Source organism: Oncorhynchus keta, chromosome 18, assembly GCF_023373465.1.
Source record: "Oncorhynchus keta strain PuntledgeMale-10-30-2019 chromosome 18, Oket_V2, whole genome shotgun sequence".
NCBI lineage: Eukaryota > Metazoa > Chordata > Actinopteri > Salmoniformes > Salmonidae > Oncorhynchus > Oncorhynchus keta.
In genome coordinates this window covers 43684195-43712133 of record NC_068438.1, presented here as the reverse complement: position 1 = coordinate 43712133, position 27939 = coordinate 43684195, and the positions used below count along the sequence as shown (strand labels likewise).

Below are 27939 nucleotides of genomic sequence, written 5' to 3'. Positions count from 1 at the left end.
AGTGTGTGTGTGTGTGAGAGTGTGTGTGTGTTTATGTAAGTGTGTGTGTGTGTTTGTGAGAGTGTGTTTGTGTTTGTGAGAGTGTGTGTGTGTTAATGAGAGTGTGTGTGTGTTAGTGAGAGTGTGTGTGTGTGTGTGAGAGAGTGTGTCTGTGTTTATGTAAGTGTGTTTGTGAGAGTGTGTGTTTATGAGAGTGTGTGTGTGTTAATGAGAGTGTATGTGTGTGTTTGTTTGTGTGATAGATTTATATACAGGTGTCTTCTGGCAGACCTGTTTCTATTCCTACTGGTACATGAGAGTTCACACACACACCATAGTAGAAGTCTCCCTGCTGGTACATCATGTGTGTCTGGGCCTCGCTCCCGTCATCTTTGCTGAAGGAGAAGGTTCTGGTGTTTTCTGGTCTGAACTGGTTCTTCCAGCTGCCCCGGAAGTATACCGCGTTGACCAGGGTCAGCTGGGTCACACTGCTGAAATCATCAGCTGACAACAGGTCACGGATCTTACCTGGACACACACACACACACACACACACACACACACACACACACACACACACACACACACACACACACACACACACACACACACACACACACACACACACACACACACACACACACACACACACACACACACACACGGGGTAACTTATATACAATGACTTCAGAAAGTGTTCAGACCCCTTTTTCCACGTTACAGCCTTATTCTAAAATTGATTACATTGTTTTTCCCCCTCGGGATCTACACACAATACCCCATAATGACATCACAATACCCCATAATGACATCACATTACCTCATAATGACATCACATTACCTCATAATGACATCACAATACCCCATAATGACATCACAATACCCTATAATGACAAAGCAAAGAGGTATTTCGAAATTTGTGCTAATTTACTGAAAATAAAAAAAACAGAAATATCACATTTACATAAGTATTCAGACCCTTTATTCAATACTCTGTTGAAGCACCTTTGGCAGCGATTACAGCCACGAGTCTTCTTGGGTATGACGCTACAAGCTTGGAACGCCTGTATTTGGGGATTTTCTCCCATTCTTCTCTGCAGATCCTCTCAAGCTCTGTCAGGTTGGATGGGGAGTGTTGCTGCACACCCTACACAATTGATTTTGATTCCACACAAACCACACGCATTGATTCCACACAAACCACACGCATTGATTCCACACAAACCACACGCATTGATTCCAAACAAACCACACGCATTGATTACACACACAGACTCACTCTCAGTGTGGTTCTCCACCCAGCCATTGATCTGCTCTGCCACAGCGGCTGATTCGCTGAAGTCCACCGTCTCCACCTCCGCCCGGAAGTACTTCCTCATCAGCCGCAGGAACTCTGGGTTAAAGGTCACGCCACTCTGCAGGAAGAGGGAGTTGGCCAATCGGATGATGTAGTGGGCGTCGTCTTCAGACAGAGCCCCTGTCAGGTTCTGGAGCAGAGAGAACTCCTCATCTGGGAGACGGACAGAGACACACAACTTACTCACTGGGAGGTGGCTGTGTGAGTGTGTGTTCTGAGGTGTGTATACTTGTAGGTAGGTGGCTGTGTGTATGTTTGTGTGTGTGTGTGTGTGTATGTGTGTGTGCGTGCGTGTGCGTGTGTGCGTGCTTGTGTATCAGAGGTCGACCGATTAATCGGAATGACTGATTAATTAGGGCTGATTACAAGTTTTCATAACAATCGGAAATCTGTATTTTTGGGCGCCGATTTTACATTTTTTTTGTTTTTACACCTTTATTTAATCTTTATTTAACTAGGCAAGTCAGTAAAGAACACATTCTTATCTTCAATTAAGGCCTAGAAATGGTGGGTTAACTGCCTCGTTCAGGAGCAGAACGACAGATGTTCACCACGTCAGCTCGGGGGATCCAATCTTGCAACCATACAGTTAACTAGTCCAACGCAATAAAGACCTGCCTCTTGTTGCACTCCACAAGGAGACTGACCTGTCACGCAAATGCAGTAAGCCAAATCAATCAATCATAATCACTGTTTAACTGCACATGGTTGATGATATTACTAGATATTATCTAGCGTGTCCTGCGTTGCATATAATCTGACTGAGCGGTGGTAGGCAGAAGCGTAAACATTAATTCAAACAGCATAATCACAATACCCCATAATGGGGCAGCAGGGTAGCCTAGTGGTTAGAGCGTTGGACTAGTAACCGAAAGGTTGCAAGTTCGAATCCCCGAGCTGACAAGGTACAAATCTGTCGTTCTGCCCCTGAACAGGCAGTTAACTCACTGTTCCTAGGCCGTCATTGAAAATAAGAATTTGTTCTTAACTGACTTGCCTAGTAAAATAAAGGTTAAAAAAAAAAATAATAAAAAAAAAAATATTCGGCCGTTTTGCCAGCAGCTGTTCGTTGTGCGTCAAGCATTGCGCTGTTTATGACTTCAAGCCTATCAACTCCAGAGGTGAGGTTGGTGTAGCCGAGCTAGTTAGCGCGCGCTAATAGCGTTTCAAACATCACTTGCTCTGAGCCTTGGAGTGGTTGTTTCCCTTGCTCTGCAGGGGTAAAGCTGCTTCGAGGGTGGCTGTTGTTGTTGTGTTCCTGGTTCGAGCCCAGCGAGGAGAGGGACGGAAGCTATACTGTTACACTGGCAATACTAAAGTGCCTATAAGAACATCCAATAGTCAAAGGTTAATGAAATACAAATGGTATAGAGGGAAATAGTCCTATGATTCCTGTAATAACTACAACCTAAAACTTCTTCATATGTTCTCATGTTCTGAACAAGGAACTGAAACGTTAGCTTTCTTACATGGCACAAATTGCACTTTTACTTTCTTCTCCAACACTTTGTTTTTTCATTATTTAAACCAAATTGAACACATTTCATTATTTATTTGAGGCTAAATTGATTTTATTGTTGTATTATCTTAAGTTAAAATAAGTCTTCATTCAGTATTGTTGTAATTGTCATTATTACAAATAAATAAAATAAAACAATTGGCCGATTAATCGGTATCTGCTTTTTTGATCCTCCAATCATTGGTATCGGCATCTAAAAATCATAAATCGGTCGACCTCTAGTGTGTATACCTGTAGGTAGGTGGCTGTGTGTGTGTTCTGCAGTGTGTATACCTGTAGGTAGGTGGCTGAAGCCAACAGCCTGGCGTATCTGTGTGAGGGAGGCCCCGCGGGCCCCCAGCTCCACCATGCCCAGGGCCACAGCCACACTCAGGGGGGAGAAGATGATGTTGTCATCCCCCCCCCGCGCCTGCAGCTGGTGGTAGAGTCTGACGGAGAACTCTGCCGTGGTGTCCTCCGGAATGTCAGCGGCATGGCAACCATGGCCCGGCAACAGGAGGAGGGGCAGGAGGCTGAGAATCAACATGGGAAAGCTGAGAGCTAGCGAGAGACAAAGAGAATGAGAGAGAGAGAAAGAAAAGAGAGAGAGAGAGAGAGAGAGAGTGGGGGGGTTAGCGGGAGGAGAGAATGACAGAGACGGAACATGTTTCAATCCGGCATGCCAATAAAGCATATTAGTGTCTGAATATAGATAGAGGAAAACACACAGGGATAAAACAGGGAGAGAGATGGAATGGGAGGGGAAAAAGAGTAGACAGACTGCTAAACAGCCAGTTATCCTACTGTACGACTGTAACTACATTTATACTGATAAACAGCCAGTTATCCTACTGTACGACTGTAACTACATTTATACTGATAAACAGCCAGTTATCCTACTGTACGACTGTAACTACATTTATACTGATAAACAGCCAGTTATCCTACTGTACGACTGTAACTACATTTATACTGATAAACAGCCAGTTATCCTACTGTACGACTGTAACTACATTTATACTGATAAACAGCCAGTTATCAACTACTGTACGACTAACTACATTTATACTGATAAACAGCCAGTTATCCTACTGTACGACTGTAACTACATTTATACTGATAAACAGCCAGTTATCCTACTGTACGACTGTAACTACATTTATACTGATAAACAGCCAGTTATCCTACTGTACGACTAACTACATTTATACTGATAAACAGCCAGTTATCCTACTGTACGACTAACTACATTTATACTGATAAACAGCCAGTTATCCTACTGTACGACTGTAACTACATTTATACTGATAAACAGCCAGTTATCCTACTGTACGACTAACTACATTTATACTGATAAACAGCCAGTTATCCTACTGTACGACTAACTACATTTATACTGATAAACAGCCAGTTATCAACTACTGTACGACTGTAACTACATTTATACTGATAAACAGCCAGTTATCAACTACTGTACGACTGTAACTACATTTATACTGATAAACAGCCAGTTATCAACTACTGTACGACTGTAACTACATTTATGCTGATAAACAGCCAGTTATCCTACTGTACGACTGTAACTACATTTATACTGATAAACAGCCAGTTATCCTACTGTACGACTAACTACATTTATACTGATAAACAGCCAGTTATCCTACTGTACGACTGTAACTACATTTATACTGATAAACAGCCAGTTATCAACTACTGTACGACTGTAACTACATTTATACTGATAAACAGCCAGTTATCCTACTGTACGACTGTAACTACATTTATACTGATAAACAGCCAGTTATCCTACTGTACGACTGTAACTACATTTATACTGATAAACAGCCAGTTATCAACTACTGTACGACTAACTACATTTATACTGATAAACAGCCAGTTATCCTACTGTACGACTGTAACTACATTTATACTGATAAACAGCCAGTTATCCTACTGTACGACTGTAACTACATTTATACTGATAAACAGCCAGTTATCCTACTGTACGACTAACTACATTTATACTGATAAACAGCCAGTTATCCTACTGTACGACTAACTACATTTATACTGATAAACAGCCAGTTATCCTACTGTACGACTGTAACTACATTTATACTGATAAACAGCCAGTTATCCTACTGTACGACTAACTACATTTATACTGATAAACAGCCAGTTATCCTACTGTACGACTAACTACATTTATACTGATAAACAGCCAGTTATCAACTACTGTACGACTGTAACTACATTTATACTGATAAACAGCCAGTTATCAACTACTGTACGACTGTAACTACATTTATACTGATAAACAGCCAGTTATCAACTACTGTACGACTGTAACTACATTTATGCTGATAAACAGCCAGTTATCCTACTGTACGACTGTAACTACATTTATACTGATAAACAGCCAGTTATCCTACTGTACGACTAACTACATTTATACTGATAAACAGCCAGTTATCCTACTGTACGACTAACTACATTTATACTGATAAACAGCCAGTTATCCTACTGTACGACTGTAACTACATTTATACTGATAAACAGCCAGTTATCCTACTGTACGGCTGTAACTACATTTATACTGATAAACAGCCAGTTATCCTACTGTACTACTGTAACTACATTTATACTGATAAACAGCCAGTTATCCTACTGTACGACTGTAACTACATTTATACTGATAAACAGCCAGTTATCAACTACTGTACGACTGTAACTACATTTATACTGATAAACAGCCAGTTATCCTACTGTACGACTAACTACATTTATACTGATAAACAGCCAGTTATCCTACTGTACGACTAACTACATTTATACTGATAAACAGCCAGTTATCCTACTGTACGACTGTAACTACATTTATACTGATAAACAGCCAGTTATCCTACTGTACGACTGTAACTACATTTATACTGATAAACAGCCAGTTATCCTACTGTACGGCTGTAACTACATTTATACTGATAAACAGCCAGTTATCCTACTGTACGACTAACTACATTTATACTGATAAACAGCCAGTTATCCTACTGTAACTACATTTATACTGATAAACAGCCAGTTATCCTACTGTACGACTGTAACTACATTTATACTGATAAACAGCCAGTTATCCTACTGTACGACTGTAACTACATTTATACTGATAAACAGCCAGTTATCAACTACTGTACGACTGTAACTACATTTATACTGATAAACAGCCAGTTATCCTACTGTACGCCTGTAACTACATTTATACTGATAAACAGCCAGTTATCCTACTGTACGACTAACTACATTTATACTGATAAACAGCCAGTTATCAACTACTGTACGACTGTAACTACATTTATACTGATAAACAGCCAGTTATCAACTACTGTACGACTGTAACTACATTTATACTGATAAACAGCCAGTTATCCTACTGTACGACTAACTACATTTATACTGATAAACAGCCAGTTATCCTACTGTATGACTGTAACTACATTTATACTGATAAACAGCCAGTTATCCTACTGTACGGCTGTAACTACATTTATACTGATAAACAGCCAGTTATCCTACTGTACTACTGTAACTACATTTATACTGATAAACAGCCAGTTATCCTACTGTACGACTGTAACTACATTTATACTGATAAACAGCCAGTTATCCTACTGTACGGCTGTAACTACATTTATACTGATAAACAGCCAGTTATCCTACTGTACGACTAACTACATTTATACTGATAAACAGCCAGTTATCCTACTGTACGACTGTAACTACATTTATACTGATAAACAGCCAGTTATCCTACTGTACGACTAACTACATTTATACTGATAAACAGCCAGTTATCCTACTGTACGACTAACTACATTTATACTGATAAACAGCCAGTTATCCTACTGTACGGCTGTAACTACATTTATACTGATAAACAGCCAGTTATCCTACTGTACGACTGTAACTACATTTATACTGATAAACAGCCAGTTATCCTACTGTACGGCCGTAACTACATTTATACTGATAAACAGCCAGTTATCCTACTGTACGACTAACTACATTTATACTGATAAACAGCCAGTTATCCTACTGTACGACTGTAACTACATTTATACTGATAAACAGCCAGTTATCCTACTGTACGACTGTAACTACATTTATACTGATAAACAGCCAGTTATCCTACTGTACTACTGTAACTACATTTATACTGATAAACAGCCAGTTATCCTACTGTACGACTGTAACTACATTTATACTGATAAACAGCCAGTTATCCTACTGTACGACTGTAACTACATTTATACTGATAACCAGCCAGTTATCCTACTGTACGACTGTAACTACATTTATACTGATAAACAGCCAGTTATCCTACTGTACGACTAACTACATTTATACTGATAAACAGCCAGTTATCCTACTGTACGACTAACTACATTTATACTGATAAACAGCCAGTTATCCTACTGTACAACTGTAACTACATTTATACTGATAAACAGCCAGTTATCCTACTGTATGGCTGTAACTACATTTATACTGATAAACAGCCAGTTATCCTACTGTACGGCTGTAACTACATTTATACTGATAAACAGCCAGTTATCCTACTGTACGACTAACTACATTTATACTGATAAACAGCCAGTTATCCTACTGTACGGCTGTAACTACATTTATACTGATAAACAGCCAGTTATCCTACTGTACGACTAACTACATTTATACTGTACCAGACAATGAGAGGACAAGGATAAACCCATTTCTAATTAGGGTGTTGTCCAACAATGGAAGTGTTCATGTGAATTTACCTGCAAAAAGCAGAGAACCATTCACACAGCCCCAATACGTGTATTTTGTTTATAGGGTATACATGCAGTAATATTGACTAGGTCCTTTGGTTGGTTTTCAATTCCCCATGTTTTTTTTTTACCCCTACCCCTTTCAGATATATGCAGATGCAGGTACAATATACAAATCAGGCATGGTAAAATAGTGGGATTTTGGTCTGCCCTCTTTTCACAAAAGGAACACCTACGTGAGAATGCTTTTTCAGTGACTACTGCTCAGCGTTCAACACCATAGTGCCCTCTAAGCTCATTACTAAGCTAAGGACCCTGGGACTAAATACCTCCCTCTACAACTGGATCAACTGGATCCTTTCTGACAGTGAGGTTAGGAAACAACACAGCTGCCACGCTGATCCTCATCACAGGGGCCCCTCAGGGTTGCGTGCTCAGTCCCCTTCTTGTATTCCCTGTTCACCCACGACTGCGTGGCCAGGCACAACTCCAACACCATCATTAAGTTTGCTGACAACACGACGGTGGTAGGCCTGATCATTGACGACGATGAGACAGCCTATAGGGAGGAGGTCAGAGAACTGGCAGTGTGGTGCCAGGAAAACAACAACTCACTCAACGTGAGCAAGACCAAGCAGCTGATTGTTGACTACAGGAAAAGGATGGCTGAGTCTGCCCCCATTCACATTGACGGTGCTGTAGTGGAGCAGGTTGAGAGCTTCAAGTTCCTTGGTGTCCACATCCCCAACAAATGATCATGGTTCAAACACACCAAGACTCTCTTGAAGAGGGCATTGACAACACCTCTTCCCCCTCAAGAGGCTGAAAAGATTTGGCATGGGTCCCCAGATCCTCAAAATGTTGTACAGCTGCACCATTGAGAGCATCTTGACTGGCTGCAGTATGGCAACTGCTCGGCATCAGACCACAAGGCGCTACAGTCTGAAGTGTGTATGGCCCAGTTCATCACCGGATCCGAGCTTCCGGCCATCCAGGACCTCTTTACCAGGCAGTGTCAGAGGAAGGCCCTAAAAATTGTCAAAGGTTCCAGTCATCCAAGTCATAGACTTCTCTCTGCTACCATATGGAAAGCGGTACCGATGCACCAAATCTGGAACCAACAGGAACCTGAACAGCTTCTACCCCCAAGCCATAAGACTGCTAAATAGTTAGTTAAATAGTAACCAAATAGCTACCCGGGTTATCTGAATTGACCCTGCTACAGTATTAAACTCAGCAAAAAAAGAAAGGTCCTCTCACTGTCAACTGCATTCATTTTCAGCAAATTTAACATGTGTAAATATTTGTACCAACATAACAAGATTCAACAACTGAGACATAAACTGAACAAGTTCCACAGACATGTGACGAACAGAAACCCGACGAGTTTGTGCCCATATGCCACATTGTTGCCGGTGATGTCTGGTGAGGACTTGCCTTACAACAGGCCTACAAGCCCCCAGTCCAGCCTCTCTCAGCCTATTGCAGACAGTCTGAGTACTGATGGAGGGATAACTCGGCAGTTGTTGTTGCCATCCTGTACCTGTCCAGCAGGTGTGATGTTCAGATGATCCTGTGCAGGTGTTGTTACACATGGTCTGCCACAGCGAGGACAATCAGCTGTCTGTCCTGTCTCCCTGTAGCTCTGTCTTAGGCGTCTCACAGTACAGACATAGCAATTTATTGCCCTGGCCACATCTGCAGTCCTCATGCCTCCTTGCAGCATGCCTAAGGCACATTCACACAGATGAGCAGGGACCCTGGGCATCTTTCTTTTGGTGTTTTTCAGTCTGTAAAAATGCCTCTTTAATGTCCTAAGTTTCATAACTGTGACCTTATTTGCCTACCGTCTGTAAACTGTTAGTGTCTTAATGACCGTTCCATCCGGTGCATGTTCATTAATTGTTTTTGGTTCATTGAACAAGCCTGGGAAACAGTGTTTAAACCTTTTACAATGAAGATCTGTGAAGTTATTTGGATCTACTATTACTTTTATTATTACATGTTTTACTTTATATTATCTCTCAATTTTCTTTCTGTCTGCATTTTTGGGATGGAGTGAGTATTTCACTGTTAGTCCACACATGTTGTTTGTAGACCACGTGACAAATAAAATGTGATGTGATGTTGATATGAGAAAAGAGGAGAGGAGGAAGAGGGGGAGAGGGGGAGAGGAGGAGAGGAGGAAGAGGGGGAGAGGAGGAAGAGGGGGAGAGGGGGAGAGGAGGAAGAGGGGAGAGGGGGAGAGGAGGAGAGGAGGAAGAGGGGGAGAGGAGGAAGAGGGGGAGAGGGGGAGAGGAGGAAGAGGGGAGAGAGGGGAGAGGAGGAAGAGGGGAGAGGGGGAGAGGGGGAGAGGAGGAGAGGGGAGAGGAGGAGAGGGGGAGAGGAGGAGAGGGGAGAGGAGGAAGAGGGGGAGAGGGGGAGAGGGGGAGAGGGGGGAGAGGGGAGAGGAGGAAAGGAGGAAGAGGGGGAGAGGAGGAAGAGGGGGAGAGGGAGGAAGAGGAAGAGGGGAGAGGAGCAAGAGGGGAGAGGAGGAAGAGGGGAGAGGAGGAGAGGAGGGGGAGGAGGAGAGGAGGAGAGGAGGAGAGAGGAGGAGGGGGGAGAGGGGGAGAGGAGGAGAGGGGGAAGAGTGATGAAACTGTCCTCCTCCAGTGGGTTGTAACTACATTTGTGCTGTCGACTGTAGACAGAAGAAACTCTGTTTGGTGCCAATTTACTAAATGAGCTCATGCATATTTCATCTCCTGCTACATCAGATTTTTCTTCAAAATCTGCTTGCCTCAGTGTCATGAGAATGCCTGTGTGTGTGTGTGTGAATATGGACACTGCCTAACCCAACATAGAATATGTGGCATTTATTTTCTTTGCTTCATATCACTCTCCTCTCCCTCCCTCCCTTCCGTCCTTTCCTCCAGTCCACTCTCCTCTCCCTCCCTCCCTTCCATCCTTTCCTCCAGTCCACTCTCCTCTCCCTCCCTCCCTTCCGTCCTTTCCTCCAGTCCACTCTCCTCTCCCTCCCTCCCTTCCATCCTTTCCTCCAGTCCACTCTCCTCTCCCTCCCTCCCTTCCGTCCTTTCCTCCAGTCCACTCTCCTCTCCCTCCCTCCCCTTCCGTCCTTTCCTCCAGTCCACTCTCCTCTCCCTCCCTTCCGTCCGTCCTTTCCTCCAGTCCACTCTCCTCTCCCTCCCTCCCTTCCGTCCTTTCCTCCAGTCCACTCTCCTCTCCCTCCCTTCCGTCCGTCCTTTCCTCCAGTCCACTCTCCTCTCCCTCCCTCCCTTCCGTCCTTTCCTCCAGTCTCCTCTCCCTCCCTCCCTTCCGTCCTTTCCTCCAGTCTTCTCTTCTCTTCTCTTCTCTTCTCTTCTCTTCTCTTCTCTTCTCTTCTCTTCTCTTCTCTTCTCTTCTCCTTCCTTCCTTCCTTCCTTCCTTCCTTCCTTCCTTCCTTCCAACCTACCTACCTACCTACCTACCTACCTACCTACCTACCTACCTACCTCTCTACCTACCTACCTACCTCCCTCTCTACCTACCTACCCCCCTCTCTCTCTACCTACCTACCTACCTACCTCTCTCTCTACCTACCTACCTACCTACCTACCTACCTACCTACCTCTACCTACCTCCCTCTCTACCTACCTCCCTCTCTACCTACCTCCCTCTCTACCTACCTCTCTCTCTACCTACCTCTCTCTCTACCTACCTCTCTCTTTACCTACCTACCTACCTCATGTAACACACCGTTCTTAAGGGGACTGGTGTGTTCTGGCTGCTCCTGCTGAACACACACGCAGTTCATGCAGTTCCATCCCTCTGCCTTTTACCGTTGCCTGGCAACGCTGTTTTCTGCACAAACAAAGAAAACAGGAGCATGCCACTGCGTTTTTAGCGTGATAGAGGGGAATGAGAGAGAGGGACACATACAGAGGGGATGTCCCTCCCTGGTTCTCTGTTGTGTATTGCTGAGCTGCTGAATAGGTTCAGGTACCCTGCATGTTGTTTGTGTGTTTGGTGCTCTGTGTGTGTGTGTGTGTGTGTGTGTGTGTGTGTGTGTGTGTGTGTGTGTGTGTGTGTGTGTGTGTGTGTGTGTGTGTGTGTGTGTGTGTGTTACTATCAGATAGATGAGAGTCCCATGCTCCCACACTGGGCTAGAAGCTCCTGTGGGTGCTGGTGACTGGAGTGACATTGTACTTGAGACAACAATGATAGGACTGGATCAATACCGCAGCTCTGTCCTGGTACCAGCTACCCCACCCCAACCGACTCCCCCAACCCCCGTCTCCCTGACTGGCAGACAGAAGCCTACCCACTGGGCACACACGTCAATTCAAAGTGTATTCCATGTTGGTTCAATGTCATTTGATTGAAATGACATGGAAACAATGTTGATTCAACCAGTGTGTGCCCAGTGAGTAGCCTAGCCTGCCACACAACATGTTCATTCTATCCCCTACAGAACACACAACGATCATATCCATGCAGACTTCCCAAGTTCCGCTCTAGGAACTTCCTTAAAACATGGAATGTGTTAGTCATTCTAGAATCCTCCTCAGTGAAATGTGAGACATAGGGCTGTGTCGGTAGTTGAATAACTGTGTAACTGACAGTATTGGATGAAGGCCGTCATGAAAATAAATAACCGGCAAAACTGTTTAAATAGGCCTATATACATTTTTTGGATTTATTTTTATTAACCTTATTTTTTTCTAATGTCGATCAACTTGACCTAATAGCAGGGATGTTTACTAATGATGATAAGCAATTGTTTTGGTAACTTAGTATGTCAATTCAAACTTTCTCCATCTCCTCCTCTTTCCAACTGTCCTTTGATGCTGGAGCTTGGCGCTAGATGCTGGAGCAGCTTGGCGCTAGATGCTGGAGCAGCTTGGCGCTAGATGCTGGAGCAGCTTGGCGCTAGATGATGGAGCAGCTTGGCGCTAGATGATGGAGCAGCTTGGCACTAGATGATGGAGCAGCTTGGCACTAGATGATAGAGCAGCTAGGCGCTAGATGCTGGAGCAGCTAGGCGCTAGATGCTGGAGCAGCTAGGCGCTAGATGCTGGAGCAGCTAGGCGCTAGATGCTGGAGCAGCTAGGCGCTAGATGCTGGAGCAGCTTGGCGCTAGATGCTGGAGCAGCTTGGCGCTAGATGCTGGAGCAGCTTGGCACTAGATGATGGAGCAGCTTGGCACTAGATGATGGAGCAGCTTGGCACTAGATGATGGAGCAGCTTGGCGCTAGACGCTGGAGCAGCTTGGCGCTAGATGATGGAGCAGCTTGGCGCTAGATGATGGAGCAGCTTGGCGCTAGATGATGGAGCAGCTTGGCGCTAGACGCTGGAGCAGCTTGGCGCTAGACGCTGGAGCAGCTAGGCGCTAGACACTGGAGCAGCTTGGCGCTAGATGATGGAGCAGCTTGGCACTAGATGATGGAGCAGCTAGGCGCTAGATGATGGAGCAGCTAGGCGCTAGATGATGGAGCAGCTAGGTGCTAGATGATGGATCAGCTAGGTGCTAGATGATGGAGCAGCTAGGCGCTAGATGATGGAGCAGCTAGGCGCTAGATGATGGAGCAGCTAGGCGCTAGATGATGGAGCAGCTAGGCGCTAGATGATGGAGCAGCTAGGTGCTAGATGATGGAGCAGCTAGGCGCTAGATGATGGAGCAGCTAGGCGCTAGATGATGGAGCAGCTAGGCGCTAGATGATGGAGCAGCTAGGCGCTAGATGATGGAGCAGCTAGGCGCTAGATGATGGAGCAGCTAGGCGCTAGATGATGGAGCAGCTAGATGATGGAGCAGCTAGATGATGGAGCAGCTAGATGATGGAGCAGCTAGATGATGGAGCAGCTAGGTGCTAGATGCGGGGTGTAGAGCACTACAGCTCATAGCCACTTCAGTAAAAAAAAAAATGTTTTGATGTGTGGACTTTTTTTTATACAAATGCACATTTTCATTGCTTGCTAGTAAATTAATACATTTAAAAAAAAGTTTGGATGTGTCTGACTATTCATGAATTATTCAACAGCAGTCAACGTTTGGATGTGTCTGACTATTCATGAATTATTCAACAGCAGTTGAAACGTTTGGATGTGTCTGACTATTCATGAATTACTCAACAGCAGTCGAAAATGTTGTTGTAGCATGAGGCCTATATTGCACTAATGTTGTGTCAAATGGACAACACACCAATCCTCTCCAACCTGGCATGGTATCATTAGAAACAGAATATTTTCTTTATTTATAGACTAATCAAGGTTGACTAGCTCGGTCCTGGCCGATATGCTGCCCTAGGAGATATAAAATACAGTGACGGCCCACAATGCACTTCATGAATGCCCCTACCGTTTGTAAAACAGACAATTTATCATTAATCCCTATCATTTGGTTAAAGAAATGTATGTTAATGCATGTATTAATTACAGTCATTCACCGTTCTCATTCTCAGAGTGGAAATGTTGTTTACAGAGTTCAAAACCTGCTACACTTGTGAGAAAAAAAACGTTGTTTATTTCACACCATAATTTACGCACTGAGCATGTCTAGTTTCTCTGTCCTGTTAATGTTGACAGAGTAGGCATAGAAGCACCTGTCCTGTTAATGTTGACAGAGTAGGCATTGAAGTACCTGTCCTGTTAATGTTGACAGAGCAGGCATTGAAGTACCTGTCCTGTTAATGTTGACAGAGCAGGCATAGAAGTACCTGTCCTGTTAATGTTGACAGAGCAGGCATAGAAGTACCTGTCCTGTTAATGTTGACAGAGCAGGCATAGAAGTACCTGTCCTGTTAATGTTGACAGAGGAGGCATAGAAGTACCTGTCCTGTTAATGTTGACAAAGGAGGCATAGAAGTACCTGTCCTGTTAATGTTGACAGAGCAGGCATAGAAGTACCTGTCCTGTTAATGTTGACAGAGCAGGCATAGAAGTACCTGTCCTGTTAATGTTGACAGAGCAGGCATAGAAGCACCTGTCCTGTTAATGTTGACAGAGCAGGCATAGAAGTACCTGTCCTGTTAATGTTGACAGAGCAGGCATAGAAGTACCTGTCCTGTTAATGTTGACAGAGCAGGCATAGAAGTACCTGTCCTGTTAATGTTGACAGAGGAGGCATAGAAGTACCTGTCCTGTTAATGTTGACAGAGGAGGCATAGAAGTACCTGTCCTGTTAATGTTGACAGAGCAGGCATAGAATCACCTGTCCTGTTAATGTTGACAGAGTAGGCATAGAAGCACCTGTCCTGTTAATGTTGACAGAGTAGGCATAGAAGCACCTGTCCTGTTAATGTTGACAGAGGAGGCATTGAAGTACCTGTCCTGTTAATGTTGACAGAGGAGGCATAGAAGTACCTGTCCTGTTAATGTTGACAGAGCAGGCATAGAAGTACCTGTCCTGTTAATGTTGACAGAGCAGGCATAGAAGTACCTGTCCTGTTAATGTTGACAGAGCAGGCATAGAAGCACCTGTCCTGTTAATGTTGACAGAGCAGGCATAGAAGTACCTGTCCTGTTAATGTTGACAGAGCAGGCATAGAAGTACCTGTCCTGTTAATGTTGACAGAGCATGCATAGAAGTACCTGTCCTGTTAATGTTGACAGAGGAGGCATAGAAGTACCTGTCCTGTTAATGTTGACAGAGCAGGCATAGAAGTACCTGTCCTGTTAATGTTGACAGAGGAGGCATAGAAGCACCTGTCCTGTTAATGTTGACAGAGGAGGCATTGAAGTACCTGTCCTGTTAATGTTGACAGAGTAGGCATAGAAGTACCTGTCCTGTTAAGGTTGACAGAGTAGGCATTGAAGTACCTGTCTTGTTAATGTTGACAGAGGAGGCATAGAAGTACCTGTCCTGTTAATGTTGACAGAGAAGGCATAGAAGTACCTGTCCTGTTAATGTTGACAGAGCAGGCATAGAAGCACCTGTCCTGTTAATGTTGACAGAGGAGGCATAGAAGTACCTGTCCTGTTAATGTTGACAGAGGAGGCATTGAAGTACCTGTCCTGTTAATGTTGACAGAGTAGGCATTGAAGTACCTGTCCTGTTAATGTTGACAGAGCAGGCATAGAAGTACCTGTCCTGTTAATGTTGACAGAGGAGGCATAGAAGCACCTGTCCTGTTAATGTTGACAGAGGAGGCATTGAAGTACCTGTCCTGTTAATGTTGACAGAGTAGGCATAGAAGTACCTGTCCTGTTAATGTTGACAGAGTAGGCATAGAAGTACCTGTCCTGTTAAGGTTGACAGAGTAGGCATTGAAGTACCTGTCTTGTTAATGTTGACAGAGGAGGCATAGAAGTACCTGTCCTGTTAATGTTGACAGAGGAGGCATTGAAGTACCTGTCCTGTTAATGTTGACAGAGCAGGCATAGAAGCACCTGTCCTGTTAATGTTGACAGAGGAGGCATAGAAGTACCTGTCCTGTTAATGTTGACAGAGGAGGCATTGAAGTACCTGTCCTGTTAATGTTGACAGAGTAGGCATTGAAGTACCTGTCCTGTTAATGTTGACAGAGGAGGCATAGAAGTACCTGTCCTGCTTCTTGCAAATGTCAAATGTATAAAAGTGCCCAGCACATTTTTGTCTTCCTCTCAAACAGTCAACGAAGTAGTTCCTCACAGTATTTGAAACATATTTCCAATGCTCTCCCGTCGATAATCAGAGTTGCTGGTGAACAGGCTATAGAGATGTTGCGTGTATTTGTCTCTATTTTAATGATTGTCAATTGTCTTCATACTATAGAATAACCTTCCCATTCATACTTTTACTGTCAATTCATTATCTTAGAGCCTACTTTCAGGATGTTTTAATATGTTTTAAGGAAAGGAAAAATATTTGCTTGTGTCTGACATACTCTGGTGGCTTTGATTGACGGGTGCTTTTACTGAGGTGTGCGTGTGTGAGTTAGCTGATTCTATATATCTATAGGCCTATATGTTCATTCAGAAATTTTCCAAAAGTAACCTTCCTGGACTCCATCTATTTAATGACAATCAAACGCTCCTGTCATGAGTAGCTTAGGCTACATAATTTCTCTCAATGCGTCATCCTCTCTTGAAGAACAATGCTGTCATGACTGTCCACGAGAATCCAAATAGGTTTGATCAGGATTTGTTTCAAGAGAGTTTTCCCACCAAAACTCTAACATGTTCTAAAGCAAATGCTGGAACAATATTTCTAGAACGTCAGAGCCGATCTATAGAACACTAATGTAATTTTGTTTATTATTTTGTGATGTCATTAAAAATGTTTTACAGGAAATACTGTAACTTGGAAAGTATACCCACTACATGTATGAAGTGTCCACCCTATGTGCTGTGCATGTAATATGAACAATTATGAAAGTGTTTTTGTTAAGAGAGGGATGTGATTTTAGGAGCCATAAGAGAGAATTGTTTTAACATAAACTTTGCACAGTGACAAGTCATTTCCAAGTGAGGTCAGAGAACGTCTCGCCTGACGGAACCGCCCTTTCGAAGAAACTGTATGAAATGATGGGTTTAGAATGAACATATCATACCAGAGAGATGAAGAGCTGCAGCTGCACATTTAAGGTGGTTTAAACTGTGAATCTCAACACGAGGTAGAGACGATAAACTCAGCTCGCGGGCAATCACTGGTACGGTTGATTAGCTGTCCTAAGTAAAATATCTAGATAAGCGAATTTAAGTGGGACCATTCTACTACACTGCTCAAACCATCGTACTACGCTACTCTCATCACCCCACTGGGAACCATCTGGCTAGCCTATCTTCAAAGAAGCATCTTCAGGAGTGAATGGAAGGAAAATAAACTCTGTAGTTCTGTTCAGGACGACGCGACAAGTCACCGGATGTCCACAAAGCACAGCAGGAAAATACACGAAAATACCATTTTGGACAATCAGAGCCTTACAAGTGTGCCGCGAAAATGTTTTTAGTTAGCTAGTAAATAAATAATTAAACCAATTTGTGTAGTACTGAATCATAAGTAAGGCTCTGGTTCTTGCAGATGCAAAGAGGTTACAACGGTTCAGAATGATGATATGATACGAGGTTATGATTCATAAGTTGACTGTTTATAGATGTGATACCTTTAAAGTTTAATTCAGGAGATGGTAACTCTTAACCTCTTAGTCCGCCCCATCCCGCATGCGGGATCGTGACTACAGCCTCAAGCTCATTACCATAACGCAACATTAGCCATTTCTAAAAATTGCAAATGAAATGAAATAAATATGCCTGCTCTCAAGCTTATCCTTTTCTTAACAATCCTGTCGTCTCAGATTTTCAAAATATGCTTTAGAACCAGAGAAAATCAATAATTTGTGTAAGAGTGGTGATAGCTAGCTTAGCATTTAGCGTTAGCATTTAGCACGCAACATATTCACAAAAACCAGCAAAGGGATCAAATAAAATAATTTACCTTTGAAGAACTTCAGATGTTTCAATGAGGAGACTCTCAGTTACATAGCAGATGTCCAGTTTTTCCTGAAAGATGCTTGTGTAGGACACAACGTTCCGTTTTGTTACTATGCATTTGGCTACCGAAACTAACCGAAAATTCAGTCACCTAAACGTCGAACTTTTTCCGAATTAACTCCATAATATCGACTGAAACATGGAAAACGTTGTTTGAATCAATCATATTTTTGTCATATATCTCTTCATTGAAATGCCGTCCCTGGAAGCGTGCATTCTTCTCTGATTCGGATGGAAAAATACTGGTAGCTGACTTTTGCGCACAATTTCCACGCAGACACCGTGCGGGACACTTGGCAATTGTAGTCTCTTATGGTCAATCTTCCAATGATATGCCTACAAATACGTCACAATGCTGCAGACACCTGGGGGAAACGATAGGAAGTGTCCGTTCATTCCTGTCGCATTCACAGCCATATAAGGCGATCATGGAAAACGTGCCGTCAGAAATCCTGTTGATTTCCTGGTCGCTCAAACATCTTGGTTTTGCCTGTAGATTTTGTTCTATGGCACTCACAGTGAAAATCTTTGCAGTTCTGGAAACGTCAGAGTGTCTTCTTTCCAAACTATCAATTCCAAGCATAGTCGAGCATCTTTTCGTGACAAAATATTGCGCTAAAAACGGGCACGTCTTTTTATCCAAAAATGAAATACTGCCCCTATAGGTCTAACAGGTTTTAAAGAACTGCTCTCGTGGTGCCCCAAATCCTAATGAGATAATTGTTACATGATTAATTTAAATCGGGTAACAATTAGTTAATTAGATAAATAACAGTCATCAGATTAATGTTAAAGTCAAGTCACGACAATGCCATCGAATGACTGCAGAAGCAGGGTTCGTGAAGTTATGTGAATATTTTGGGAAAACCCATCGGACTTCGTTTGAATTATTTGTGGGTCAAAATAGTATCTGTATATGTATATGACGAGAACAAGCTCGGCGTATATCTTTTGACTACGTTAATGTTGTGTCAATACCAAAATGCTACAGATCCTCTCTAACCTGGAATGTCTTTGTTGATTAATATTTATATGTAATAACCTGAATTATGTGTCTGATAGTGACACCTTTGTGACCTTATGAGTTGTGGGAGCGGAGCTGTTCTCTTAAAGCAGCCTGCCACCTGTAAGGGTACACCTGCCCTGGTAGTGTAGACAGATTGGGGAGAGGGGGTGAAGGGGTTGGGGGAGAGAGGGTGGGAGGGAGAGGGATTTGAGCGGGAGAAGGCGGTAAGTGTCTGAGATGGGCATCACCTGAGTGCCACAGGTGAAAACCAACACCTGTTAAACCCATACGCCTCTTAAAAACCCGAGGTGATGCCAGCAGAGCACAAACCCCAGGCACTTTAAAGTCATTTCTGTTTAATCTTCAAGGCTTCTAAAATCAATAGAAATAAACCTGTTGTCCTTTGAAAACAACACGACTGAAACCTGATCCTAAATCACCACAAATATACAGTAGCTGACATTTCCACATTCAGAACGTGACGTCATTCACCCCTCAGACACTTTAGTCCTCAACGACCTTTAAACCCAACACCTTCAAGAAGGCATACTTACCAAGCCAGTAGAATTAAACACAACACCTTTAAGGCATACTTACCAAGCCAGGAGAATTAAACACAACACCTTTAAGGCATACTTACCAAGCCAGGAGAATTAAACAACACCTTTAAGGCATACTTACCAAGCCAGGAGAATTAAACCCAACACCTTTAAGAAGGCATACTTACCAAGCCAGTAGAATTAAACACAACACCTTTAAGGCATACTTACCAAGCCAGGAGAATTAAACACAACACCTTTAAGGCATACTTACCAAGCCAGGAGAATTAAACAACACCTTTAAGGCATACTTACCAAGCCAGGAGAATTAAACCCAACACCTTTAAGAAGGCATACTTACCAAGCCAGTAGAATTAAACCCAACACCTTTAAGGCATACTTACCAAGCCAGGAGAATTAAACACAACACCTTTAAGGCATACTTACCAAGCCAGGAGAATTAAACCCAACACCTTTAAGGCATACTTACCAAGCCAGGAGAATTAAACCCAACACCTTTAAGGCATACTTACCAAGCCAGGATAATTAAACCCAACACCTTTAAGGCATACTTACCAAGCCAGGATAATTAAACCCAACACCTTTAAGGCATACTTACCAAGCCAGGAGAATTAAACACAACACCTTTAAGGCATACTTACCAAGCCAGGAGAATTAAACACAACACCTTTAAGGCATACTTACCAAGCCAGGAGAATTAAACACAACACCTTTAAGGCATACTTACCAAGCCAGGAGAATTAAACCCAACACCTTTAAGGCATACTTACCAAGCCAGGAGAATTAAACCCAACACCTATAAGGCATACTTACCAAGCCAGGAGAATTAAACCCAACACCTTTAAGGCATACTTACCAAGCCAGGAGAATTAAACCCAACACCTTTAAGGCATACTTACCAAGCCAGGAGAATTAAACCCAACACCTTTAAGGCATACTTACCAAGCCAGGATAATTAAACCCAACACCTTTAAGGCATACTTACCAAGCCAGGATAATTAAACCCAACACCTTTAAGGCATACTTACCAAGCCAGGAGAATTAAACCCAACACCTTTAAGAAGGCATACTTACCAAGCCAGTAGAATTAAACCCAACACCTTTAAGGCATACTTACCAAGCCAGGAGAATTAAACACAACACCTTTAAGGCATACTTACCAAGCCAGTAGAATTAAACACAACACCTTTAAGGCATACTTACCAAGCCAGGAGAATTAAACCTAAGCATTACCCCCTGTAGCTGGGCTTATTACACAATATAACACACGTAGGTAGCCTACACACACTGCATGGACGACAATCAGTCATTCCTCACACACACACACACACACACACACACACACACACACACACACACACACACACACACACACACACACACACACACACACACACACACACACACACACACACACACACACACACACACACACACACACACAAACACACACACACACACACAACTTTCTTCCTTTGTTACCATGATGATGGGATGTGATGAACATCATTCTCTCCATGTCCAGAAGACAGAAGACTAAATCCCTGTATCTCCCCTTAACATGAGAACACATACGTACCACATGCATACACATAGCACTTGCTACTCCATCATCAGCAGACTCAGTAATTATATAAGAACACCGAGACAGTCCGCTCTTATAATAGCTCCTAACTGAAACACACTTAAAGGGGAATTTCACCCTATAGTCATTACTATATTAAAGGGAATTTCACCCTATAGTCATTACTATATTAAAGGGAATTTCACCATGGCATATAATCGTTACTATATTAAAGGGAATTTCACCCTATAGTCATTACTATATTAAAGGGGAATTTCACCTGGCCATGCCATGGCATATAGTCATTACTATATTAAAGGGGAATTTCACTATGCCCCCGATGGCATATAGTCATTACTATATTAAAGAGGAATTTCACTATGCCCCCGATGGCATATAGTCATTACTATATTAAAGGGGAATTTCACTATGCCCCCGATGGCATATAGTTATTACTATATTAAAGGGGAATTTCACTATGCCCCGATGGCATATAGTCATTACTATATTAAAGAGGAATTTCACTATGCCCCCGATGGCATATAGTCATTACTATATTAAAGGGGAATTTCACTATGCCCCGATGGCATATAGTTATTACTATATTAAAGGGAATTTCACTATGCCCCGATGGCATATAGTCATTACTATATTAAAGGGGAATTTCACTATGCCCCCGATGGCATATAGTCATTACTATATTAAAGAGGAATTTCACTATGCCCCGATGGCATATAGTCATTACTATATTAAAGGGAATTTCACTATGCCCCCGATGGCATATAGTTATTACTATATTAAAGGGAATTTCACTATGCCCCGATGGCATATAGTCATTACTATATTAAAGGGGAATTTCACTATGCCCCCGATGGCATATAGTCATTACTATATTAAAGGGGAATTTCACTATGCCCCCGATGGCATATAGTCATTACTATATTAAAGGGAATTTCACTATGCCCCCGGTGGCATATAGTCATTACTATATTAAAGGGGAATTTCACTATGCCCCCGGTGGCATATAGTCATTACTATATTAAAGGGAATTTCACTATGCCCCGATGGCATATAGTCATTACTATATTAAAGGGGAATTTCACTATGCCCCGGTGGCATATAGTCATTACTATATTAAAGGGGAATTTCACTATGCCCCCGATGGCATATAGTCATTACTATATTAAAGGGGAATTTCACTATGCCCCGATGGCATATAGTCATTACTATATTAAAGGGAATTTCACTATGCCCCGATGGCATATAGTCATTACTATATTAAAGGGGAATTTCACTATGCCCCGGTGGCATATAGTCATTACTATATTAAAGGGGAATTTCACTATGCCCCGGTGGCATATAGTCATTACTATATTAAAGGGGAATTTCACTATGCCCCGGTGGCATATAGTCATTACTATATTAAAGGGGAATTTCACTATGCCCCGATGGCATATAGTCATTACTATATTAAAGGGGAATTTCACTATGCCCCCGATGGCATATAGTCATTACTATATTAAAGGGAATTTCACTATGCCCCGATGGCATATAGTCATTACTATATTAAAGGGGAATTTCACTATGCCCCCGATGGCATATAGTCATTACTATATTAAAGGGAATTTCACTATGCCCCCGATGGCATATAGTCATTACTATATTAAAGGGGAATTTCACTATGCCCCCGGTGGCATATAGTCATTACTATATTAAAGGGGAATTTCACTATGCCCCCGGTGGCATATAGTCATTACTATATTAAAGGGGAATTTCACTATGCCCCCCGATGGCATATAGTCATTACTATATTAAAGGGGAATTTCACTATGCCCCCGGTGGCATATAGTCATTACTATAATAACAACATAACTTTTTTATCGTAAATGTTTATTCCTCTGCTCACAGCGAACCACAAAATCCGGCCTTGGTAGTGAATGCAGATACCGCCCGCTAAGGTAGATGGGGCGTGCTCACAAACGTAGAAGATGGTATTGTGAACAAACAACACACAGCCATCTCAGAACTTCTGCAGGCACAATGTTTGTTTTTCATCATGCTTGTTTGGTGTTCTGTGCTTGGCTGTGCTAATTACAAACCCGTGTGAAAATGAGATTCACCGCGATGCTGCCGGTGACTTACGGCTATCATGCGCTTTACGGTGATTATCAGAGGGATTTTCTGACTGAACTGATGTGATACTGAACTGATGTGATGGGGAATCCATTTTGACAACAGCTGAGAAGTGATACCATTGATTGTTTTTCCCTTCACAACAAAACTGAGCATTCTTTATTAGAGGTAACCTAACATGATTTAGCTGATGGCTCTCTGTGTGTCATAATATTCTTTCAATTCGCAAGAATTGTATCTTTCAGATAAAGAATCAGAGCAAAACAGCGCCGCTCTGTTTCAAAATGTGTAGGAGGCCATCTATCTGATACTGTCTGGTCCAAACGGTAGGACACTGTTGCCGCCCGTAGCATTGAAGGCAAGGGTATCCAGCGAGCATTTGGCCTGTCCCAATCGGTTGATCCCTTTACCAACAAATGTGTTCCCCTAAATCTCTTCCACTAAAAGAGTAAAATGCTAACACCACAACCATGTCTTTCCAGGAGACGTGCAGTACCAGCACATCTTCTGCAAGAGGACCAAACAGTTGAGGGTTAAGAAGCCCTACAACACTTTCGGCAGAGTCTTATCCAGCTGGCCGTTCCCCGCAGTCAGGACAGAGTCTTATCCAGCTGGCCGTCCCTCGCAGACAGGACAGAGTCTTATCCAGCTGGCCGTTCCCCGCAGTCAGGACAGAGTCTTATCCAGCTGGCCGTTCCCCGCAGTAAGGACAGAGTCTTATCCAGCTGGCCGTTCCCCGCAGACAGGACAGAGTCTTATCCAGCTGGCCGTTCCCCGCAGACAGGACAGAGTCTTATCCAGCTGGCCGTTCCCCGCAGAACGGGGGAACGGCCATATATATATATATATATATATACTATTTATGTACATCTGTACATCTGTTGGGAATCCTATTTTGCGCAGTGGCTATCATTTTATGATATTGAAATACATCCACGGTCATGACCATAACCAATGTCAACTCATGTCAATTACGTTACATAGCTAGTTCGTAAAATGATTTAGTTGCTGATGTTACACGTCTGCTAACAAGTCACAAACGTGAGGTGTGGCGCATAACAAGTTAGCAGGTGCCAGGCTAACTAGCTAGCCAATTCAGTCATGGTGCTACCATTTGCTAATAAAACCTAGCTTTAAGTGGCTGGTTGTAACGTTGCAATTTGTTGTTTTGACTTGAGTCACAAATTTGATGACTTGACACTTGACTAGACTAGATTGATTAGATTGACTAGATTGACTAGATTGATTAGATTGACTAGATTGATTAGATTGACTAGATTGATTAGATTGATTAGATTGACTAGATTGACTAGATTGACTAGATTGACTAGATTGATTAGATTGACTAGATTGACTAGATTGACTAGATTGACTAGATTGATTAGATTGACTAGATTGACTAGATTGACTAGATTGACTAGATTGACTAGATTGACTAGATTGGTTAGATTGGTTAGATTGACTAGATTGACTAGATTGATAAACTAGGTTGATAGAAAATAAAATAACTTGAGATTTGACTTGGAGCTTCAAGACCGGCGGCTCGACTTAGACTTGAAACTGATGACTTGAAATGATCTAGCCAGGTTTTGTAATGTTTTGTCAATAGCAGTAGTAATAAATCCTCTCTTGAAAAAGCCAAACCTTGACCCAGAAAATATAAAAAACTATCGGCCTATATCGAATCTTCCATTCCTCTCAAAAGTTGTAGAAAAGGCTGTTGCGCAGCAACTCACTGCCTTCCTAAAGACAAACAATGTATACGAAATGCTTCAGTCTGGTTTTAGACCCCATCAAAGCACTGAGACTGCACTTGTGAAGGTGGTAAATGACCTTTTAATGGCATCAGACCGAGGCTCTGCATCTGTCCTCGTGCTCATAGACCTTAGTGCTGCTTTTGATACCATCGATCACCACATTCTTTTGGAGAGATTGGAAACCCAAATTGGTCTACACGGACAAGTTCTGGCCTGGTTTAGATCTTATCTGTCGGAAAGATATCAGTTTGTCTCTGTGAATGGTTTGTCCTCTGACAAATCAACTGTAAATTTCGGTGTTCCTCAAGGTTCCGTTTTAGGACCACTATTGTTTTCACTATATATTTGACCTCTTGGGGATGTCATTCGAAAACATAATGTTAACTTTCACTGCTATGCAGATGACACACAGCTGTACATTTCAAGGAAACATGGTGAAGCCCCAAAATAGCCCTCGCTAGAAGCATGTGTTTCAGACATAAGGAAGTGGATGGCTGCAAACTTTCTACTTTTAAACTCAGACAAATCAGAGATGCTTGTTCTAGGTCCCAAGAAACAAAGAGATCTTCTGTTGAATCTGACAATTAAACTTAATGGTTGTACAGTCGTCTCAAATACAACTGTGAAGGACCTCGGTGTTACTCTGGACCCTGATCTCTCTTTTGAAGAACATATCAATACCATTTCAAGGACAGCTTTTTTCCATCTACGTAACATTGCAAAAATCAGAAACTTTCTGTCCAAAAATTATGCAGAAAAATGTATCCATGCTTTTGTCACTTCTAGGTTAGACTACTGCAATGCTCTACTTTCCGGCTACCCGGATAAAGCACTAAATAAACTTCAGTTCATGCTAAATACGGCTGCTAGAATCCTGACGAGAACCCAAAAAATGTATCATATTACTCCAGTGCTAGCCTCCCTACACTGGCTTCCTGTCAAAGCAAGGGCTGATTTCAAGGTTGTCCTGCTAACCTACAAAGCATTACATGGGCTTGCTCCTAACTATCTCTCTGATTTGGTCGTGCCATACATACCTACACGTACGCTACGGTCACAAGACCCAGGCCTCCTAATTGTTCCTAGAATTTCTAAGCAAACAGCTGGATGCAGGGCTTTCTCCTATAGAGCTCCATTTTTATGGAATGGTCTACCTACCCATGTCAGAGAGGCAAACTCGGTCTCAAGGTGAACGGAAAGGCTCTGGAGCAACGAACCGCCCTTGCTATCTCTGCCTGGCCGGTTCCCCTCTTTCCCCTGGGATTCTCTGCCTCTAACCCTATTACAAGGGCTGAGTCACTGGCTTACTGGGGCTCTCTCATACTGTCCCTGGGAGGGGTGCGTCACCTGAGTGGGTTGAGTCACTGATGTGATCATTCCGTCTGGGTTGGCGCCCCCCCCCTTGGGTTGTGCCGTGGCGGAGATCTTTGTGGGCTATACTCAGCCTTGTCTCAGGATGGTAAGTTGGTGGTTGAAGATATCCCTCTAGTGGTGTGGGGGCTGTGCGTTGGCAAAGTGGGTGGGGTTATATCATTCCTGTTTGGCCCTGTCCGGGGGTGACCTCGGATGGGGACACAGTGTCTCCTGACCCCTCCTGTCTCAGCCTCCAGTATTTATGCTGCAGTAGTTTGTGTCGGTGGGCTAGGGCCAGTTTGTTATATCTGGAGTACTTCTCCTGTCCTATTCGGTGTCCTGTGTGAATTTAAGTGTGCTCTCTCTAATTCTCTCTTTCTCTTTTTCTTTCTCTCTCTCGGAGGACCTGAGCCCTAGGACCCATGCCTCAGGACTACCTGACATGATGACTCCTTGCTGTCCCCAGTCCACCTGGCCGTGCTGCTGCTCCAGTTTCAACTGTTCTGCCTTATTATTATTGGACCATGCTGGTCATTTATGAACATTTGAACATCTTGGCCATGTTCTGTTATAATCGCCACCCCGGCACAGCCAGAAGAGGACTGGCCACCCCACATAGCCTGGTTCCTCTCTAGGTTTCTTCCTAGGTTTTGGCCTTTCTAGGGAGTTTTTCCTAGCCACCGTGCTTCTACACCTGCATTGCTTGCTGTTTGGGGTTTTAGGCTGGGTTTCTGTACAGCACTTTGAGATATCAGCTGATGTACGAAGGGCTGTATAAATAAATGAGATTTTATTTGATCATAGATATGGCTAGCAGTAGTTGTTTAGCTAACTTAGCTAACTAGCTAAATTGGCAAAACAGAAAAATATTTTGATTTCCCCCCACTGTAATACAGTACTATGTTAGCCAGCAATATGCAATATGGGTTTCAGTAGATAAACTAACATTAGCTAGGTAGCAAGGTGGCTTGCAGGAAAAACAACTTAGGCAGCGTATTTGTCATCGCCCTCTTAGTGCTGGCATCAGCTGTTAGCTAAATGTTAGCTAAATCCAACTGTGACGTAGAAGTCCGTCACTGGCCGCGGGCAGCATTTGGTTCTTTAACGCACACACATATTCATCACTCCTACCTGCGCCATTATAAGATAAGTTAACAATGTGGGTCGACACACAAATTAACTTCTGTCTTGGTGCATGCATTTCACACTTGTCAGTGTTCATATTTGAGAGATACAATAATTATTATACTTATCAATGTTGTGGATGAGCGCATTGTTTGTTTGTTCTGTTCCTCTCTCTCCATCTCTGTAGCTTCCGGGTATGCTGGAAAAGGACCCGAGCTAAGGGAATTGGGTTGGCTTTATAGTGCCTGTCCCAAATGGCTCATTAATGCATATGGGCATATTGAAAGATATTGTCAGTAGTGATGTAATGTTGTAAATGTTATGTTGTGATATTGTTTAAAACCGTGTTGCAATGT

General features: G+C 42.9%; 1 protein-coding gene across 1 annotated transcript in view; it reads right to left on the bottom strand.

Annotated features, from left to right (window-relative positions):
• LOC118374724 (neuroserpin) overlaps positions 1 to 27939 on the bottom strand; it is a 54616-nt gene that overhangs the window by 8368 nt on the left and 18309 nt on the right. The window contains 3 exon segments of the mRNA XM_052468334.1: positions 313 to 507; positions 1259 to 1489; positions 3129 to 3395. Of these exon segments, the coding sequence (XP_052324294.1) occupies positions 313 to 507; positions 1259 to 1489; positions 3129 to 3381 (679 nt within the window). The 5' untranslated portion in view covers positions 3382 to 3395.